General features: G+C 44.5%; 2 protein-coding genes across 3 annotated transcripts in view; one reads left to right on the top strand and one right to left on the bottom strand.

The window, feature by feature from the left end:
- The window catches only part of sacs (sacsin molecular chaperone), a 33,644-nt gene extending 14,876 nt beyond the window's left edge, over positions 1-18,768 (top strand). Inside the window, exons 8-10 of the mRNA XM_080844786.1 lie at positions 630-721; positions 2,329-2,355; positions 5,284-18,768. Coding sequence (XP_080700912.1) covers positions 630-721; positions 2,329-2,355; positions 5,284-16,841 — 11,677 coding nt within the window. The 3' untranslated portion in view covers positions 16,842-18,768. The remainder of the gene's footprint in view (positions 1-629; positions 722-2,328; positions 2,356-5,283) is intronic.
- Positions 18,769-21,118: 2,350 nt separating this feature from the next.
- sgcg (sarcoglycan, gamma) overlaps positions 21,119-22,307 on the bottom strand; it is a 17,853-nt gene continuing 16,664 nt past the window's right edge. For both annotated transcript variants that reach the window (XM_080844798.1, XM_080844797.1), the window contains exons 7-8: positions 21,777-21,900; positions 21,119-21,299 (exon numbers count right to left, since the gene is read on the bottom strand). In XM_080844798.1, coding sequence (XP_080700924.1) covers positions 21,132-21,299; positions 21,777-21,900 — 292 coding nt within the window. In that variant the 3' untranslated portion in view covers positions 21,119-21,131. The remainder of the gene's footprint in view (positions 21,300-21,776; positions 21,901-22,307) is intronic.

A 22,307-nucleotide genomic window follows, 5' to 3' on the forward strand; every position in this document is an offset into this window, starting at 1 on the left:
GGAATAGTTTATACAATGAAGCGATGTTCTTCTAGAGAGGCATACACACATGCACTTTCATTTTTGATAATAAATGATCATGTAAACAGCATCGGAGTTCATACTGTGCGCTGCACGGTCACCACAGATTAAAATGTCTTCTATCTTGTTTAGTTGCTCTGGAGTGACACAGCTTTGTCCAGTAGTTGAAAATGTTTTTGGTGATTAGTATAATTACCGAATTAGTTTTGTCTGAATTGTTGTTCTCAATGTTGTAGATACTTATCGGCAACAATAAAAGCTTATCTATGAGCATGTTTACCTCTTGGTTTAACGATTTATGAATGTGTCAATTATTTACAAAAACAGACCCAGATGCCTGTGTCATATCAAATATATGGGCAGGCAGAATGGCATCATAACAATACAATAACTTCACAATTTTTTACTGAAATTTTTCCTCTGAACCAAAGTATGAAAATGAAAATGAATCTGATATATCACGTACCCTTCACCAGGTGTCTGTGACATATAAAATATATGGGCAAGCAGAACAATACAATAGCTTACATTTTTTTACTAACATTTTCCCTCTGAACCAAAGTGTGAAAATGAAGATGAATCTGATATATCACCGTACCCTTCCCCAGGTGTCTGTACCCCGGGCTGGAGGGGAGGTTTGTGTTGGAGAGCATCCACCCCCACGTGATGGACAGGCTCTGGGACGCAGCCAGAAGCAGAGGTGAATATTCCTTCATTTCTCTCCTTTTTTTTTTTTTAAGATTTATTTTTGGGCTTTTATGCCTTTAATTGATAGTGCAGTTACGAGTGGGACAGGAAATTAGAGGGAGAAGAGGTGGGGAGTGTACAGGAGAAATGACATAAGGGCCAGATTCAAAACCTTTGTCCTCCATGGGTGTCAAGCCCAAATGTGGTCGGGGCTACTGGTTGCGCCCCACAGTGCCCCCCTCTCCCTCTTTGTAGTTGTAGGCGTGCGTCTCAGCAGGGTGCTTTAACATTTAATTTCACATTTTATGGCCCGTGCACAATGAACATTCCATTTCAACCTCTAATCTTGGGGCATAAATGTGACAGCGCTCATTTATGAAGGAAATCAGTCATTTAACACTGGAGACATTTACGAAAGCATACCAAATCTATGTGCTTGGTGATGTGCACACACACGCACACACACACACAAACATATGTACACACATTTATGATTACACGCGTACACACACACACACACAGACACATAGACACACAGACACATAGATACACAGACACACAGACACCCATACACCCACATAGACACACACACACATATATGTACACACACCCTTATGCATACACGTGTACACACACACACGGACGCATAGACAAACATAGACACACAGACTTAAACACAACCACACACACACACACACACACACACACACACACACACACACACACACACACACACACACACACACACACACACACGCACACACGCACATAGCTCTACCTCCAATAGAGAATTAAGCTGAGTGCTGCACTCTGTGCCTGTGCAGTTAATTTATGCCCAAGAGAGAGCAGGCAGATCAGGCAGATGAGCCAGTTCAGCGTTTCACCAGCCTGCAGCCATTACCTCACCAGAGCCTCCCTCCTCCTCCTTCTTCTTCTTCTCCTTCTTCTTCATCATCTTCATCTTCTTCTCCTTCTTCTTCTTCTTCTTCATCTTCTTCTTCTTCTTTTTCTTCTCCTCCTTCTCTCTCTTTTTTACTTCTTCTTCTTCTTCTTCTTCTTCACAAGTATCAACTGTGCAAGACATCCCCCAAACCTGCTCCTGAATTTGAGCTATGGACTGGGTCCAGCCTGCAATTCAGATACAAAATAAAAAGAGGAATTAAGTTTTTGAGTTGTTGGACAGCCAAAGGTACTTAAAAGGAAAGGGCAGGGAGGTCAGCCAGACACACTGAGGTACTCTTAAAATTTACGTGCATACTTTAAAGAGGACCTATTATGCTGACTTTAGGTTTAGTGTGTGTGCACATCCGTGTTTCCCTACACTAAGTCCTTCATCCTAACTGACTTGGAAACAGGACCATACACCACCATACAGTATACAACTTCCTTTGAGTTTCATGTAAGCAAACCTACATGTAAGAGGTTATGTGCATTATCATTCTGTAGGTCATTACTGATACATTTAGGCATTTATACAATCATCTTTAAGTATCACTTTTAAAAATATATGTTTATATTTTTGGTTGTTTTCTCTCTGATTTTATTCTCTCTGTTTTTTATCGCTGATTTATTTCTGTTTTCACTTTTTTATGTGTTGATGTATCATTTTGATCTGTGCAGTTCAGCAGTTTCTGTGGGGCTGCTCAGGTAAGTGTGTTGAACGTGAGAACACTCTGGACCTGCTGTGTGTGAGTGTGAACTTACTGTGTGTGTGTGTGTGTGTGTGTGTGTGTTGCAAATCAAAAAATAATAAGGAAGAACAAAGTTGGGAAATCCTAACCCTAACAATTAAACCTTTTGAAGGTTTCAATCGTAGTGTTCTTCTGACAGTATGATTCCTTATCTGTCTCAAAGATACATTCCTGATTAAAATGGAAGTGATCAACTCCCGAAAGCATTCTCTTCAAAGTATAAATATTCAAAGCTTTGTTTCTAGTTACCTTGACATCTCTGTTAAAAAAACCCAATAAGAACATCACAGAATTGTCATAGCTTCCACTACAAATACCATTGTAGGCTAGTGTGTATTGGGACCCATTCGATTAAGATTTGTTGGTTTGTATAGGTTTCCATTACATACTGTATTTTGACATTCCAAACACAATTTTCACAGAGACCAACAGAGACCATTGCAGTGTCCATTAAAATCCAATACAATTGGCATTATAACCAAAACAAAACATTAGAATTTCTGTGATGTTTTCAAATGTTGTGTTTTTAGCAGGGTTGCCCTATATTTAATTAATATAAATATTAAATTTTGATTTATCTGTATGAGAGACAGCACAGTCAATGAAATGCTTGTTCATCATTAAAATAATCAACAGTAGATGAAAAGGCAAACTTCAAGTGACAACTCCTTCGTACTTGCAATGGAGTGTCCTCTGTTCTACAAGACAGAACTACTTGTTCCCTGAAGAAACATTAATTTCAATTTCTGCCCAAATTACGTTTTAAGTTAATGTGAGCCATATGCTGTGACCCACATAGTAGCTCTTAAGGCTGTGGCCTGATTGAGTTACTGCGGTAGTTCACAGACTCTAATGGACAATGCAAGAGACCAGCTGAATACTGCTCTCTGTCTCTACTGTTCTCTGCATTGCGTTGTTTTTCTCCTAAAGACGAATCTCTCGCGTCATTAAAAAATCAATTGTTCTCTTATTTGTCAGACATTTATTAGGGAGCATAGTGCTCCTGAGGTGTATGGTGACACTTAAGTTAAAACAAAGGCTGTTGGTCTTGAATTATGCACGTAAAGTTCAAATGTGTGTGATTATTTTCCAAGATTGCGTGGGCTGCATGCAGTGTGTGTGTGTGTGTGTGTGTGTGAGTGTGCGTGGGCTGAATGCAGATTCGTGTGATTACGTTAACCCAAATCAAACATGAAATCTTGAAACAGTGAGACATCAACACATTGCAATGACAGCAGTGAAACATAACATTGCCATTGTAATCTCGCTTCACATAGCATAGTGTAGTACAGCGTTAAGTAGAATTTTGTGGTTATGAGTTAGTAAATAGTAATAAGTAAGTAATGAGTAATGAGGAGTTTATACACCTCCATGTAGCTGTAGGCGTTTGTTCTCTTATCCAACACCCACCCCAAGAGTGTCTCTGCATTTAGCCAGGTGTCTGTGTGAGGGTTACCTCCACCTGGTCTGAACACAGTTTAGCCAGGTGTGTGTGTGAGGGTTACCTCCACCTGGTCTGAACACAGTTTAGCCAGGTGTGTGTGTGAGGGTTAACTCCACCTGGTCTGAACACAGTTTAGCCAGGTGTGTGTGTGAGGGTTACCTCCACCTGGTCTGAACACAGTTTAGCCAGGTGTGTGTGTGAGGGTTACCTCCACCTGGTCTGAACACAGTTTAGCCAGGTGTGTGTGTGAGGGTTAACTCCACCTGGTCTGAACACAGTTTAGCCAGGTGTGTGTGTGAGGGTTACCTCCACCTGGTCTGAACACAGTTTAGCCAGGTGTGTGTGTGAGGGTTACCTCCACCTGGTCTGAACACAGACATGAGGGATTTACAGCTTCTGGAGTTGGTCTCATTTGCGGTTTCTGACCTGATCTAAATTTGTAGAGGATCTTTTTGGAGCTTGCGTGTGTGTGTGCTGCATGCACGTGTGTCTCACTGGTGATTGTAGTTGTGCAGTGAAGGTCTGGAAACTACCCGCCGTCTGCCGTGTAACAACAATAGTATTGGCATATTGGTTTTGCTTTAAAACATTACTCTGGCGATAAAATTATGTATTTATCTATGTGCATTTGTAACTTGATAAATTACTGTGAGACTTGATTTAATTTTTCTTAATGCACGTTTAACATTAGCAGAAGGACCCATTGCGTTATTGGGAACATTTCTCAGTAACGGCCCCCTAAAGGCTAAAGTCATGAAATAGGTCTGTACAAGCTTATCGACCCAGGCTACCATGTTGTTTTATAACCCTCCTTTTATGAATATGGGGCAGATGGTAGAATAAGATTTACATGCAGCACTCTCCTACATTATTAAAATGGGTCATAGCAGCTTAAGAGTTTGAAGTACTTTTTGAGCGTTAATTACTGAGGACTATTGATGACTCACTCTTAACATTCCAATTTTATTATTTATAATTAATAAAAGTTACTGCCGCATCAATCACCCAAATGTATATATATATACAGTACATAATATATATATATATATATATATATATATATATATACAGTACCAGTCAAAAGTTTGGACACACCTTCTTTTTTTCTTTACTTTTTTTCTTTTCTACATGGTAGATAACTCTTTTTTTGTTTAGAACATCATTCCATATCTGTTCTTTCATAGTTTAAATGTCTTCAGTATTAATCTACAATGTAGAAAATAATGAAAGTCAAGAAAACACGTCTTTAAAAAATTAAAGGTGTGTCCAAACTTTTGACTGGTACTGTATATATATTTATAAATATGTATATATATACAGTATATGTATACAGTATATATATATAGATATATATAGACATAGATAGATATGTATATATGTGTTTTTTAAGAGACCTGTCACTGTAAAACACTAACATCTATGTTTGTCTCTGTCTCACAGGGAGGCCGTGTACCCAGGTCCAAGTGCTTACGCCTGAACGATCAGCACGCCTCATAAAAGAAATCCTGACAACGGCCTGGCCCTCCAGAGACTTCTCTGTTCCTTGGACCCCTGGAAATCAAGAGAAGAAACACCCAACGTGCGCCTGGCTTAAGATGATTTGGAAGCACCTTTACATCAACTTTGCAGATGACCTTAGTATGTTCGAAGATATGCCTTTGATCCCGAATGTGCCACTTGACGAAATGGGAGGTTCTTTAGAGCTGCTACGTCTCAAAACTCCATCACCCATAATTCTCATGAACGAGGAGGAGGGCCCTCTTCCTGAATGCCTTCTTGAGGTCATGAGAAAGACTGGCGGAGTCGTTTTGAAAAAACTGGATCCGTGCCTACAGCATCCACTGTTGAAAACCTACATACATCCTTCATCGCCCAGCTCACTACTACAGATCATGGACAGGTCGTCTACCCAGAGATTGGTCAGTCAGGTGTCTGCCCTCACAGCGAAGCAAAAGATAGCCTTGAGAAGTTTCTTAGCCGGACTGTCCGAGGTCACGGAGAAAGAGAGGCGGATTATCCTGGAGCTACCCATCTTCGAGCGAGTCGGGATGGCCATGACCAAAAGCAGCCGCACGTTCACCTCCCTGAGGGGAGCCAGAGCCATACACCACTCCGCCAAATACCCCTCAGATGTGAAGCTGTCAATCAACGTGATTGACAGCAGCGATGAGGCCACCATCCGCCTGGTGAAGATGCTGAATGTAGAACAGGTGACGAGCACTGAGTGCCTCAAGGTGATCGTCCAGGACTTTGAGAAGGGATTCTACACCAAAGAGGAGGTCAACAAGATCATGCAGTGGGCTCTGACTCACCTGTCCTTCCTGAAGAATGAAAACAAAGCAGTGATTGGCTGGCTGTCCTCCTTGAGGTTTATCCACACCACCCCCACAGCGAAACCCGTCACAGCCCCAGATCTCTTCGACCCCGAGCTCGAGATTCTTCAGGAACTGTTCTACATGGAGGAGAAGGGCAGGTTTCCCCCAAACACATACACCTCGTCCCCCGACATCCTCCACTCGCTGAGGCAGCTGGGCCTGAAGAACGAAGTGCAGCTGACGGAGAAAGACGTTCTTCAGGTAGCTCAGAAAATCGAGGAACTGCAGGGGAAGAGCAAACCCGAGTGGGACCCACTCCTGAGGAAAGCGACCACACTACTGACGATCCTGAACAAACAGACCAAACTCGTAAAGACCTCGGAGGCACAGGCAACCCTCCAGAAATTGAAATGGGTCCCCGTGTGTAAGGACAGACCTCTGAATTACCCCAAATCTCTCGCCTGGAGGGGAGACGCCTGTAGAATCGAGTCCTTTTCAGAAATGTCTGATGTTTGTCATGCTGTGCTCGTGGGATCCTCTGTGGCTCTGGTGGAACGCACCTCCGCAGGCATGAAGAAAGCATTGAAGTTATCCATCGACCCCCAAGTTGATCAAGTGCTTCAGCACTTAAAGGCTGTGAATGACTGGCACAGATCTCAGGAATTCACTACAGACGACTGGTACCAGTTTCAGCAGATTTTGTGTGAGATTTATGACTTTATGCAAACACATTTAGAGGACGCAAGAGAAGCGATGAAGTCTCTGCCTTTTGATTGGGTGTGGACTGGCAAAGCGTTCTCATCCCCTGGCCATACAGTGCTCAAGCCCCTCCAAGACCTAGACCTGCAGCCCTACTTATACTCGTTGCCAAAAACCATTGCAAAGTTTCACAAACTCTTCCAGTTCTGTGGCTCGGTAGAAGAAGTGGTCCCCAGTCACGTGTTTGAAGTGGTGAGGACAATCAGGGAGAGATGTGAAGAGGATATGACGAAGCACGACAGCCGACATAACCTCCTTCTTATGATCAACGTACTGCGCTGGCTCTACAATAGCCAAATATCAGTCGATGCCGACATGCACGTACCCATCTTAAACCACAAAGAGCCAAGCAAACTGGTCATGAAGCCTATTCACGAGTGCACCTACTGTGACATTAAGGTCGATGACTTGAATGATTTACTTGAGGACGGGTCGGAGCCCATTATCTTAGTGCATGATGATATCCCGATGAAGACTGCTGAATGGTTGAAAGTGCCGTGCCTGAGCACACGATTAATAAACCCTGAAAATCTTGGCTTCGAACAGTCTGGCCAAAGAGAGCCTCTCACGGTGAGAATAAAGAACATTCTGGAAGAGTATCCTTCCGTTTCAGACATTTTCAAGGAGCTTCTTCAGAATGCCGACGATGCAAACGCCACTGAGTGCAGCTTCCTGATTGACATGCGAAAGAATCTGGACATACGAGAGAACCTTCTAGATCCAGGCATGATCATCTGCCATGGCCCTGCACTTTGGTCGTTCAACAACTCTGTATTCTCAGACACTGACTTTCTGAACATCACACGATTGGGCGGGTCAATGAAAAGGTGCGAGGCTGACAAGGTTGGCAAATTCGGCCTTGGGTTCAACTCAGTGTATCACGTGACCGACATACCCATTATCCTGAGCAGAGAATTCATGATCATGTTCGACCCTAACATCAACCACATCAGCAAACACATCCGAGACAAATCAAACCCTGGAATTAAAATCAACTGGAGCAAGCAGCAAAAACGGCTGAGGAAGTTCCCCAATCAATTCAAACCTTTCATCAATGTCTTCAACTGTCTGCTTCCGCTTTCTGAAGAATCTCCTTACAAATACAACGGCACCCTCTTCAGACTCCCCTTCAGGACAGAGCACGAGGCAGCCCAGAGTGAGATCAGCGGGATCTACTACAACACCACAGACATATACTCGCTTGTCGATGAGTTTAGCATCTGTGGCCACCGGCTTATCATCTTCACGCAACATGTTGGCACCATGGTCCTGAAGTATATGAAGTCTGAGGAATCAAATCCTGCCGCTGCACAGGACGTTGTGACCATCAACAAAAGCGTTTGGTCATCGAAGGCCTCGTACGGGCCACTGAGCATTCTTAAGTCTGCAGCTAAGGTCATGAAGAAGGTGGCAAGTACTAACAGGGTTCCTGCAGACGTCCCCAAGTCTGGCTGCATCATAAGGATTGTGGTGGAGGAGTATCACAACGTGTTCAGGCGCATCGTTGATCTCCATTCTCCTCTGTTCAGAGGCTCTGAGGAAGATCCGTCCTCGTACTTTGAGCTGGCCGCCAAGGGCATTCAAACCAGACGACTCACGGACGAAATGCCTCAGAAAGGGGTGGAGGTGTCGAGCTGGCTAATCTGTTCTGGCATGGATGTCACCGAAGCCCTGAAGTTTGCCCTGGGTGAAAGTGGCAGGCGGCTCGGCCTAGTGCCTTGTGGGGGTGTGGCAGTGCTGCTCACAGAGGAAGAGAATCGCACGTGGACAATTAAGACAAGCCCAGCGCAGATCGGAGAGGTGTTCTGCTACTTACCTCTCCGTATTAAAACTGGCCTCCCAGTACACATCAATGGATGCTTTGCCGTCACATCCAACCGGAAGGAGATTTGGAAAACAGATACCAAAGGGCAGTGGAACTCCATCTTCATGAGGCACGTGATTGTCAAAGCATACCTGGCAGCACTGAGCATGCTACGCATCATGGCTGAAAATGGAGAGCTGCTCGATTACAATTACTACGCTACCTGGCCTGACCCTGGGGCTGTTCATGATGACTTCACACTGATCAGCCAGGGGGTGTATCAAGAAATCTCAAAAGGGGACGACAGTGACAGTGCCAAAGTCTTCTCGGACGGCAAAACGTGGGTGTCGATTAAGTACGTCAGGTTTCTTGATGACACTCTACTCAGCAGGCCTGACATTGGACCTGCTGCCTTCAAGATATTCCTGAAGTACCTGAAGAAGTGCGGCTCTCAAGACCTGTGTGCCGTGGAGTTGCCTGACTGGGTCAAAGAAGGCTTTGAGGATGCTGGGTGCAAGGGGAAACTGATGGAGAACACCCTGACAGAAAAGCAGTTTTTCTCCGATGTGTTTTTCCCCCACATTGAAGACATCGACCAAGAGCTCCGAGACCCTCTAATGCATTACGTCCTAAACGACAAACTGGAGGAGTTTTCATCCCTACTCAGAGAGACGCCATGCATCCCATGCTGTGGTCCGTTTCAGAAGCTGGTTTTGCCATCTCGACTTATTCATCCGGAGGGTCGAGTAGCTAAGCTCTACGACGCACATGATGGACGCTTCCCAGAGGGAACAGCGAAGGACTACTTGAACCCTGTGTGCCTCGTGAAGCTGGTGCAGCTTGGCATGGTGAAGGATGACCTGTCTTGGGAGGACATAGTAGAGCGTGCCGACTCTGTTCTCGCTCTCAATGAAAGCGATCACTTAGCTGCCTGTCAAAGGAGTAGCATCCTACTAAGCCTTGTCGACGAGAAGCTGAAAGCTGTATATTCACGATCAAAGGAGCACCTGGAGAAGTTGAAAAACATCAAGTTCCTCCCTTTCCTGACCAAACCGGCTGGGTTTTCTCTGCCGTGGCACGGGAATAACTTTCCTCCGTCAACTATGTTTGCTGCCACAGAGCTGTTCATCACAGACCACCAAGACACTGTCTGCTTGATGAAGCCGATTCTGAATGAGAACTCACCATCATTCAAAGGCTGTGGTCCGATCACACTGGCAGTGAAAGACTCCCTTGGACTCATTAAAAAGCCACCCGTTGAACTGGTCATCAGTCAACTAAAAGAATTGTCAAAGTCCTTTGATGGAGTCACTTTGTATCAAGAGAACATAACAAACGCCTGCTACAAGTATTTACATGAGGAGATGATGCAGGACAGCTCTGCAAAAGAAGAAATCATGAAGGAGTTGAAAACCTTCTGCTCGATACTTGTGGAGAACACCTACGTGGTTCCGTCAAAAGTCGCCTTCTCGCTGAACTTTGATGCCGCGCCATACCTTTATCAGCTGCCCAACAAGTACAGAAACAGCTGCCGCGAGCTCTTTGAGAACGTTGGAGTGCAGCCGAGCTTTACTGTTGAAAACTTTTCAGCAGTCCTTCACCTGATAAAACAAGAGTGTGGGAGAGGACCTCTCACAGAAGATAACTTTCAGCTCTCCAGAAGGATCATCAGTGAGGGTATATGGGGCTTGATCAGAGACAAAAACCAAGAGTTCTGCCAAAGTACATATGGAGAAATCCTTCTACCTGATAGCCATATTACTCTTCAGCCATCCAAGTCTCTGTGCTACAATGACTGTCCCTGGATTAAAGTTAGGGATACGTCCGTGAAATATTGCCATGGTGACATTCCAAGAGAGGTGGCTGTGAAATTGGGAGCTGTTCCAAAAAGACACAAAGCTTTGGAAAGATATGCGTCTAACATTTGCTTTACCACCCTTGGAAGTGAGTTTGGACAGAAGGAAAAATTGACGAGCAGAATAAAAAGCATTCTTAATGCCTACCCATCAGAGAAGGAGATGTTGAAAGAGCTCTTACAAAATGCAGACGATGCCAAAGCAACACAGATCTACTTCGTGTTTGATCCTAGGACCCACCCGACTGACAGAATATTCGATGACAAATGGGTCCCAATGCAAGGGCCCGCACTCTGCGTTTACAACAACCAGCCATTTACTGAGGATGATGTCAGGGGAATTCAAAATCTGGGGAGGGGTACGAAGGAAGCCAATCCTGGCAAAACTGGACAGTATGGAATTGGCTTTAACTCAGTCTATCACATCACAGACTGCCCCTCGTTCATTTCAAACAATGACATCCTCTGCATCTTTGATCCCCATGCCAGATATGCACCGGGAGCCACGTCTGTCAGTCCCGGAAGAATGTTCCGAGATTTAGACTCCGACTTCAGATCTCAGTTCTCAGATGTCCTGGATCTGTACTTGGGAAATCACTTCAAGATGGAACGCTCCACTATGTTCCGGTTCCCCATCCGCTCGTCCGAGATGGCAAGAATCTCAGAGATCAGCTCCGTGCCTGCCTCAGATCGCATGGTGCAAAATCTCCTGGAAAAACTCAGGACCGATGGAGCGGAACTGCTCATGTTTCTGAACCACATGGAGAAGATATCCATCTGTGAAATAGAGAACGGCACAGGCGAGCTGAAGGTCCTGTACTCCGTGACAGCTAAAATCACAGACGGCGATCGACTGAAGCGAAAGCAGTTCCACGCTTCCGTGATAGACAGCGTGACGAAGAAAAAGCAGCTAAGCGCAATTCCTGTCCAGCAGATAACGTACTCTATGGACATAGAGGACTCCGACGGGAACCTAACCACTTGGCTGATCTGCAATCGATCGGGTTTCTCCAATATGGAGATCGTCTCAAAAAGTGTAGTGTCAGCCCACAAAAACGAAGACATAACTCTCTTTCCACGTGGAGGTGTGGCAGCGTGCATCAGCCACAACTACAAGAAGCCACACAGGGCCTTCTGTTTTCTTCCCCTCTCCCTGGAAACTGGCCTGCCGTTTCACGTCAATGGCCACTTTGCGCTGGACTCCGCCAGACGAAATCTGTGGAGGGACGACAATGGCGTAGGAGTGCGGAGCGACTGGAACAACAACCTCATGACGTCGCTGATAGCACCGGCTTATGTAGAGCTGTTGATTCAGCTGAAAAGACGATCCTTCCCTGGTCCTGATCCAACTATGACCGTTCTACAGAGCATACCGATCCATACTGTGAAAGACATCCTGAGAAAGTTCCTGTTTTTCTTCCCTGTGAACAGGGTCGACATCCAACCTGATTGGTACTGCCTCGTAAAAGCGATCTACAATTGTATTCACGCGGATCTAAAGAGACTGTTTCCGGTCGTCAGGGCACCCCACATTGACAACGCAGACATGCATTCGGCAGTGTTCATCTGCTGGGTCAACACGTCAACGTCGAGTAAGGGCAGAGCGTTCTTTGACAATCTCCTTCAAGATGAATTGCAGCACCTCAAGAATACAGAGTACAATGTGATGAGTCGTAAAAGTGTCGCAGACAATATCTACAGACTGAAGTCCATGCTTTTGGACGTTGGCTTCAATTTAGTCTACAGCTGTGATGAAACGGCAAGCCTCTATCTCTGCCTGGAGGATGCTGGGATTCCAGTGACCTATGTCACACCGGAGGATGTTCGTAACTTCCTGTTGACGTTCTCATCCCCAGACACCTCTTGTCAGGTGGGAAAGCTCCCCTGTCGCCTACAGCAGTCCAACTTCAAGCTCTTTCACAGCCTAAAGCTCCTGGTGGATTACTGCTTCAAAGACGTGGAGGAGAATGACATCAGTATAGAGGGCCTGCCTCTGCTCATCACAATGGACAACATACTTCAAGTGTTCGATTCCAAACGACCAAAGTTTCTCACTCCACACCATGAACTAATCTCATCAAGGAAGGAGCTGTTCATGAACACACTGTACATGAGATACAGTAACATCCTGCACAAGGCGGGTGTAGCAAAGGCCTTTGACATCAACAGTTTCGCAGAGCTTCTGGGGTCTGTTCTTCCACGGGAATACCGAACCAAGATGGCCGTTCGATGGAAAGAAAACTATGCCAGTGAGTCATGGTTGAAAAGTATGTGGCACTTTATCAGTGAACACACAACCCCGAAAGAGGAGCAGACAGACACCAAGCCAAAATTCGAGACAGTCTTGGACATTCTCAAAGAGTGGGCCTTGTTACCAGGCATTAAGTTTATGGTATCAAGCAGCAAGCTGGTTGTGCCTGAACACGATGTCTTGCTCCCCCTGAGTCTAATCCATGCAGCCATCTTTCCCAATGGTCAGAATGACAAAGTCTTTCACACACTCATGAGAGCAGGATGCATTCAACTAGCTGTGAACAAGATATGCGCCAAGGAGAACCCCATCTTGCCACTGTTGGCCCAACATTGTGCAAACATTGACAACCCTTGCAGCATCCTGCAAGCCCTGGAATACATGATCCAAACATCCGCTTTCAAAACAAGCAGCCTAACTGACAAAGACTTTGAGTCACTTTTGCTGTACTTCAGCTGTAACTTGACCAACCTCTCCCAAGATGATGTGCAAAATCTAAAGTTACTGCCCTGCTACAAGGCAGTTAGTGGTCGATACCTAAGCATTGCAAACTTTGCGTCATGCTATGTTCTCATGACAACCATTCCCTCTGCTGACATGGACAAATGGTCCCACACCACATCTTCTGTCTTCCTGGTTGACAACATGCAGCTGAAAGAACTCTACAGTTTCCTTGGGTGCGCCCCAATCGATGATCTTGAGGTCTACCTTAAGCATATTCTTCCCAAGTTTGAGATGTTAACCTATGATGCCAAAATCCACCACCTTGTTTACTTGAAGGAAAGATTGCTAGCTATGGAGGAGCCATCTACAATCAAAGATCAGCTGTATGAAAAACTGGAGAGTCTGTCCTTCATATACGACACTACGAACAGACTGAAGCCTGCCAAAGCGTTCTCCGATCAAACTGTGAAGGTCTTTGAAGTGATGCTCCCTGCCAAAGCATTTATACCCAACGATTTCTTCAAAAAGATTGAGCAAGTGTCCAAGCCAAAAAATGGGACCTCCTTTCTCACCTCCTGGATCACATTTCTGCGCAACATAGGTCTGAAATACAACGTGTCACAGGCCCAGATTCTCCAGTTCGCAAAAGAGGTCAGCATCAAAGCCCCATCTGAAAATTGGACCAAGGAAAAGACACAGAGTATCGTCGATGTTCTCCTCAACCATATGATTAATGAGAGAACCGACCTTTTTGAAGGCACTTTTCTCAAGGAGCTCTCCATGATACCATTCCTGTGTCCAGAGCGCGCGCCTGCAGAACTTGTTCGATTACACCCTCAGTTTCAAGAAATGAACAGCGCCCTTCCTTTGATTAGATTCAATGGGTCCCAAGTTAACCCTAAATTTAAACAAACAGACATCATCCACCTCCTCTGGACGTCTTGTCCAATTCTCCCTGAGAAGGCAACCCCAGCAAGTATCAAGGACCAAGAGGGCAGCTCTCTGGCAGGTCAGGAACAACTTGACTTGGTTCTAACAGCACTGAGTGTAAACTTTGATCCTCCATTGGAGAAAGTCATAAGCAACTGCAAAAACGTATGCAACATTTCCAATGTTGATGATGACACAGTGAAAACCAGAAATAAAGTGCTGAGGTGCACCTATGAATTCCTGAACGCAGACAAGAGAGACTTTCGTTATTTGCTAAGAGGAGTGAGTTTTGTCATGGTTGAAGAAGGTTGGAAGCTTCTTAAACCTGAAGAGGTTGTCATTAATTTAGAAAATGAGTCAGACTTCAAGCCATACCTGTACAAACTCCCCCTTGAACTTGGCACCTTTCATCAGCTGTTTAAAATGTTGGGCACGGAGGACGTTGTTTCGACTAAACAGTACATCGAGGTCCTTTCTCGGATTTACAGAAATTCAGAGGGTAAGCGCCTTGACCCTAATGAAATGAGAACTGTGAAAAGGTCAGTGTCGGGGCTTTTCAAAAGTCTCCAGAATGATCCGGTTGAGATTCGCAAAGACCTGGACGGCCTCAGAGACTTTACGTTTTACCTGCCTAGTCATGATGGCCGCCTCACAAAATCAAACACGTTGGTGTTCGATGATGCCCCCCACTACAAGAGCAGAATCCAGGGTAATGTTGGTGTTCAGATGCTGGTTGATTTGAGCCAGTGCTACCTGGGTAAAGACCACGCCTTTCACACTAAGATGATCATGCTGCTCCCACAAAAGCTGAGGCCCAGATTACTGAGCAGCATCTTGGAGGAGCAGTTAGACGAAGAGTCGCCAAAAATGTGCCAGTTTGGTGCCCACTGCTCCCTCCAGGGGCGTCTTCAGCTCCTTCTCTCGTCCGAGCAGTTCATCACAGGACTGATTAGAATCATGAAACACGAGAATGACAATGCGTACATGGTAAACGAGGAGAAAGCGATCAGGCTTTGCAAAGCTTTGTGCGAGGGCTTGAAGGTGTCCTGCTTCGAGAAACTGCAGACGACCCTGAGAGTCAAAGGGAGCAGCCCCATCCCGCACAGTCGCAGTGAAACCCTGGCCTTCTTGAAGAGGTATGGCACAGCTGTCATTCACCTCTACATACAACATTCAGACAGCAAAGATATAAACTTCCTCCTTGCCTTGGCTATGACACTCAAATCTGCGACGGACAACTTGATATCAGACACCTCGTATCTGATCGCCATGCTGGGATGTAATGACATCTACAGAATCACAGAGAAACTAGACAATCTTGGTGTCAAGTATGACTCGACTGAACCCTCGAAACTCGAGCTTCCACTTCCTGGAACACCGATACCAGCTGAGATACATCACATCCTTCTCATGGACCCGTTGAATGTGTTCTATCCGGGGGAGTACGTAGGGTACCTTGTAGACTCAGAGGGAGGTGATATTTTTGGTTCCTACCAACCAACTTACACATATGCAATTTTAGTTCAAGAGGTAGAGAGAGAGGAGGACGACAATCCCAGTTTCCTTGGAAAATACTTCCAAATCGACATCGGCTACAGCGAGTACAAAATAGTCAGTTCCCTCGACCTGTACAAGTTCTCAAGGCAGGACGAAAGCGCACATATCAGAGACGGTGCCCCTTCCACGCCAGGTAGTCCCTCGGAGTCCGCCTCTCCGGGACCACGGAATGTGCCTCCCATGTTTCCAGGGAAGGAAAATCACAGAGCACCTCCTTCAAAAGCGTCTCCCAAAAAGATCAAACCCAACACTCTGCCAGAAATCCTGAAAGAGGTGACCTCGGTTGTCGAGCAAGCATGGAAGCTTTCGGAGACTGAGAGGAAGAAGATCATCCGACGGCTGTACCTCAAGTGGCACCCCGACAAAAACTCTGAGAATTTGGACATCGCCACCGAGGTCTTCAAGCACCTGCAGAACGAAATAAACAGGATGGAGAAGCAGAGCCAGGCGGACCTCGCTGCGGAGCGGGCTTGTCGTCGACCCTTCTCCACGTCATCCACTCGCTTCCAGTCGGAGAAGTTTTCATTTCAAAGGTTCTACACATCGTGGAACCAGGAAGCCGGAAGCCATAAGTCAGAGCGGCAGCAGTTTCGGGAGAACTTCACGAGCTACACTGGCTCCACGCACTCCAACCGCTTCTTTGTGCCTCCGACCTTCAAGTCGGTTGGCAACCCTGTGGAAGCTCGCCGGTGGCTCAGGCAAGCGAGGGCCAACTTCTCAGCAGCGAGAAACGACCTGCATAAGAACGCCAACGAGTGGGTGTGCTTTAAGTGCTACCTGGCTACGAAGTTAGCGTTGATAGCGGCTGATTATTCTGTGCGAGGGAAGTCCGACAAAGACGTGAAACCCACCGCTCTGGCCCAGAAGGTGGAAGAGTACAACACCCAGTTATCAGGACTGGCTAAGGACGTAAACATCCTGGAGGGTTACGGAGTGGACAGTCTGAGAACTCGCTATCCCGACCTTCTGCCGTTCCCGCAGATCCCAAATGACAGATACACCTCTGAGGTGGCGATGCGGGTGATGGAATGTACCGCTCGAATCATCATCAAACTCGAGGCATTCGTGCAGCAGAAATTATAACGCACCTTTTTTAGAGTACAGTTGGGTTGTTTGACCCATCAGAGCTAAATGCAAGTAAAAGAAATGCATAGATCTTCAAATTGAAATAAAGGTTAGCTGTGTGCTGCACGCTGGCAGGTTACACATGACTATTCTTAAGTACAAACATGTATCCTTCTGGCAGCTTAGATGCACAGTTCCGGTCGTGGTTCTGTGCTCTCATGCTTGTTGTAAATATCCACGGCTCCATATATATATATAAAAAAGTGTCTGTTAAGAGACTGGAACTGATGCAAGGTTGCTTTAACCGTTTGCAAAAAAGAACAATCTGTCAAAAACACACACCTGCAAAAAAGTGTCTGCAAATCTGCAGTGTACATACAATACAAGGCCCAGCAATACTTATCGTATTTTTTTTAAACCAGACCTGTGTTCAGTTGCTGTCAGGAAAAAGAAAAGAAAAAACAAAGATGACGACAAAATGCTGCTTTTTTACTTTTACCTTTTTGAAAAGTGTATATTTTCCTGCCATAGATTGTCAAAGGAATATTTGACGTTTTTATTCAGCATGTATTTGCACTGTTTTAAGGAGCGCTTGTGTGACTGCATATGCCTGTGAGGTTCAGGGCCCATGTGTGGGACAGCTGTTCATCGCAATACTTCCCTTCAACCACAGAGAGTGAACGCGTAACATACACATGTAGTCGCCCATTAAAGGGGCAACATAGAGTACTTAGGGGGATGTATTAGCAGAAATGAAATGTAGTATTCGTAATTATGTTTTCAGCAGTGTATTATCACTTGTTGTGTTTCCATTAGCTTAAAATTAGCTCTTCATAATTACATAGGGAGCGGGTCCTGTTCCATGCGGTCCGCCATTTTGCGCCTCCGCAATTGTACAGTACCAAAACACTGGCTCTAGGGTGGGCCTGTTGTGTTTTTGGTGCGGGTAATGGCCCCTATAAGTTCTTGTTCACGCTTGTAAAGAGAAGGGTTTTTTAGTTTGTCACAATTCACCACTAGATACCACTAAATCCTACACACTGTACCCTTAATTCAGGCAGGTTGTTAGTTTCAGAGGATCCTCATGGGTTGTTAGACTGTGAACTGCACTGAAGAATGTAATTTCTTGCTTGTCGATCTGCTGTATGTGTTTGGGGGATGTGTCGATACTGTTTGTCATTGTGTGAACACAAAATGCCTGTCAATCTGCCTGTCGGTTTTTGTCTCCATTGGCCTGTTAGGCAACAAGAATGTTGTGGAATGGTTGGAGTATAGTCTTGGACACTGTTGTACACGCCCTAGTCATAATCCACACAAGCCCATCTCTGAGAGATATTGATTTCATTACCCGTAGATACAGTAGCTGTAAACTCCGAAGTCTGAATGGGTCGAATGGTAAATTAAACCTTGATTGTTCCCTATGTCGAAAAATCTCTCATACCTAGATGATAATCTACTGTATGTACAGTCTGTTCTCTGATGCAAATGTAAAAATCAATGTTTTTTGTTTTTTTTGTTTTGTTGTTGTTGTTCTTGTATTTATGGTCTTTTAAGATTATACTGTCTTTACATAGCAGGGTTGAACTACAGGTGACATTCTTATGTGGTGCTCTATATGTCCTTCATGGTCTTCTCCTTATTCATGTACAATTACTGGGAATTCAACCAGGCCAACACTTGGTACAGATTTTTTATTTTTATTTTTTTTATTGTTTATGTGTTATGTAAACATTTGATTTGAGTCTTTGTTTTCTTGATTTCAGACCTGTAAACTGTCTCATTTACAGCGCCAGATAATTTTGAGGAATGCAATTCTGGGACGTGCGTTCTGCATTGTATATCACTCTGGGGCGTGCGTTATGCATTGTATATCATGTGTTGAAGTACACAGTGCCATACTGGTAATAAACCCCTGAGTACCCAACATCCTGTCTCCCTTTGCCTCTCACCATATCACATGAGTGCAAACTGGAAAATAACAGAATATGCTGATGTCAGTTATGTATCATTGCAGTTTGTTGTTGAAAGACTTCAGAATGATAGCTGTGTCAGTCTTTTAATAAACATATAATATAATATAATAGAACCTTATCTCTAAGCTCATGCGAGGCATAAATGACCTCAGTAGTAGGCCATTTGTAGTATGAAATTATATCTTTAATACTTCTAAAACTATTTCCATCCAAAAGCACAGTGGGGAGTGATGAAAGGAACTTCAGCTGATCACCCAAGTCAAAGAAGTGATTTATTTAGGTTACTCCAATGTCATCTCCACGTGTGTGTGTGTGTGTGTTTATTATCATGTGTAGCACAAGTAGATTGACAATATAACACATTACATACAGTATAATGTTGAATCACCCCAAATATAAAATACTTTAAAAATATATCACACTTCAGGATCCACTAATGGATCAGAGCCTATCGCCTTATATTTTTACTGTCTTTTTCCTGAAATGGATAGCAAAACACACAATGACCACAAGATGGCGCTACCAATCAGGTTTTCAATTTGTGGCCTTCAGCTTTCTTTATTTCTGTTGAATGCGGCTAGTACCAAACATTACTGTAACAGAAAATACAGATTCAGATAAAATAGTGCCCCTTGAACAGGAACATGTGTATGTAGAGGTGTTGACCATCATAGACTTCATCAAATAAAAAAGCAGAAACAAATATATATCAAGCTGCCACAAACAAACAAAATCAATAAAATAAAATAAACTTTACACCACATAATATTTGTTTTGTTTGTTTTAAAGGTGGGGCTCGTACGGATACATGCAGTGAGACTATGGCAGTATAGGATCTATGTGATATTTTTGCTGATTTATACTTTAATAATAGCGCTGGATTTGATCATTTTGGGATGATGACTGACTTCTCAAACACTGCACAACAGTTATGAAGTAGTCATGGCTGGTCTGTTTTGTATATGACACATACATACATACAACCATAAACAAACATGCACACACAGAAACAAACAAAGAAACAAACACATACATACATACACTGACACACACCTTACATCATCCGCTGACACACTTAGATTCAAATTATTATACTGTGCTGATTTAACCCAATAGATTACCATATCAAATACCATAAAACATAACACACATGTATCATTATTGCACCTCATATATATATTGCATAGGATCCAAGCTGATGACCAGCTCCTTAGTTGCCCAGCCCTCGTACTCAATACATTTAAATAAAAGCAAACCCTTTAAACTCCCTAAAGCGTCATTCATATCAGGGGCCACTGCAGGACCAAGCCATAAAGAGAAGAGAGAAGGAACTGTTCTCCGTAAAGGAACTGTTCTCTGTAAAGGAACTGTTCTGCGTAAAGGAACTGTTCTCCGTAAAGGAACTGTTCTCTGTAAAGGAACTGTTCTCCGTAAAGGAACTATTCTCCATAAAGGAACTGTTCTCCGTAAAGGAACTGTTCTCCGTAAAGGAACTATTCTCCATAAAGGAACTGTTCTCCGTAAAGGAACTGTTCTCCGTAAAGGAACTGTTCTCTGTAAAGGAACTGTTCTCCGTAAAGGAACTATTCTCCATAAAGGAACTGTTCTCCGTAAAGGAACTGTTCTCCGTAAAGGAACTATTCTCCATAAAGGAACTGTTCTCCGTAAAGGAACTGTTCTCCGTAAAGGAACTATTCTCCGTAAAGGAACTGTTCTTCGTAAAGGAATAGTTCTCCGTAAAGGAACTGTTCTCCGTAATCTATTCATAGTCTCGCGGGACTAAATGAGGCTCTAGCGCTTAATGATCAAGCCAGCACTTTGAGACAAGAGTACGTGACGTCTGGAGTCAACTTGTTCAGATTTTGATATTATATTGCAGTGAGAGACAGAGAGGGAGATGCAGGCTGGTATTGCTCCTAAGACCAGTTCAGAAAAGCACAAATCGCCTCGGCTGTTTTGAACAGCACTCTGTTTCACTTCTCTCAATCACACTTAACACGGTAATGGCTGCTGGCACTCAGATTTGGCAAATTCACATGGTTCCCCCCAGACCTATCTATATATATAAAATTGTATATATATATATTTATACATTTATATAATACTTGTCCCTTTCCAAAAACTTGAAGTCTCTGCCACCTTGTTCTCAAAACCAATGCTTCACATCAAGCAGAAAGGTCGTCTGCCTCCTCCCGTCCGTTCGAGTGACTGCTTGGTCAGGTAGATGCAGTGCCTGGATGGGCATCAAGTGGGGTGTGGATGACCCGTGGGTAGGCTCCACGTGCCCCCCACCCCCCTCCGCACCCCCACCCCCCCGGCGTGCAGGGCCCCCACGCTAGCACTGTTGACTGTTGCCGCAGGTGGATTTGACGTCAGCCTTGGAGAGGAAGAGCTTCCCGCTGTTGGGGCACACACACACCTCGTACAGGCCCTGGGCGCCGCCGCTGCCCGCGGTGCCGTTACGCAGGTTACGCAGCCGCACCATCTCAGCGTCCAGGACCAGCTGCCCAGAGAGAAAACACATCAGACACATCATAAAAGAATCTGAAACACACACACACACACACACACACACACAACTCTTCTCTTGAGAGACACATTTGTTTATGCTTTGTGTCTTTAACGGCACTTTAATTAGCAGCAGTTTATGTCAGTGTCAGAATGATAAACATTTCAAGACAATTTTTTTTTTAAAGGTAAGCTTATTTTTAACTTGAAGTCATGTTTACTCACTCAGTGACTCCTACAGTACTGGCTATCTATCACAAAGTACATGGGCATGGACAATAAATAATAAAATGAGTTTAAATGGACGGACAGATGTTTTGATATAAACTGACTGAAGGGCATTTTAACGGTAACCTTTTACTTCCTGCCTATCCGTTATAGAGGACACAAACACAAACATGAAATATTAAAATGGGTTTAAACGGACACACAGTTGTGTCATATAAACAGACTGAATGACATCACTTCTTACCAGGCCTTCATTGGAGCGCAGGAGGACGTCCATTTTGGATGTTGCGGAGAAGTGTCCAGAGAGCGCTTTGACACGAACTTCATCTGGTGCATCCATGTAGAGGGCGCGAGTAGGAGCGTCCAGCCTGTCGCATGAGGACACACACAGGACAGCTGCTATTAGCCTCACACACACACACACACACACACACACACACACACACAAACACACCACACATGTACTGTACATTTTCAATACGCATAGTCCATACTGAGAATAATGATCTGTACTGATATATACACACATATTCATACAATTGTACTTACTCTCACTGGAACACACACATACACACACACAAACACTCACACAAACACTCTGGGTGTACATATGTCTTACTACAGTATGCATAGATAAACAGCATGTTACTCAACCATTCAATACTTTATTCTATGAGTACATTATTTTAAATGGTGAGGCATGGCAGTGGCCTCCTCTTTCAGCGAAGTAACAGGATTAGTTGTGTGATGTCATTTCCTGCGTAATACCCAAATA

The sequence above is a fragment of the Sprattus sprattus genome (assembly GCF_963457725.1).
Source record: "Sprattus sprattus genome assembly, chromosome: 9".
NCBI lineage: Eukaryota > Metazoa > Chordata > Actinopteri > Clupeiformes > Clupeidae > Sprattus > Sprattus sprattus.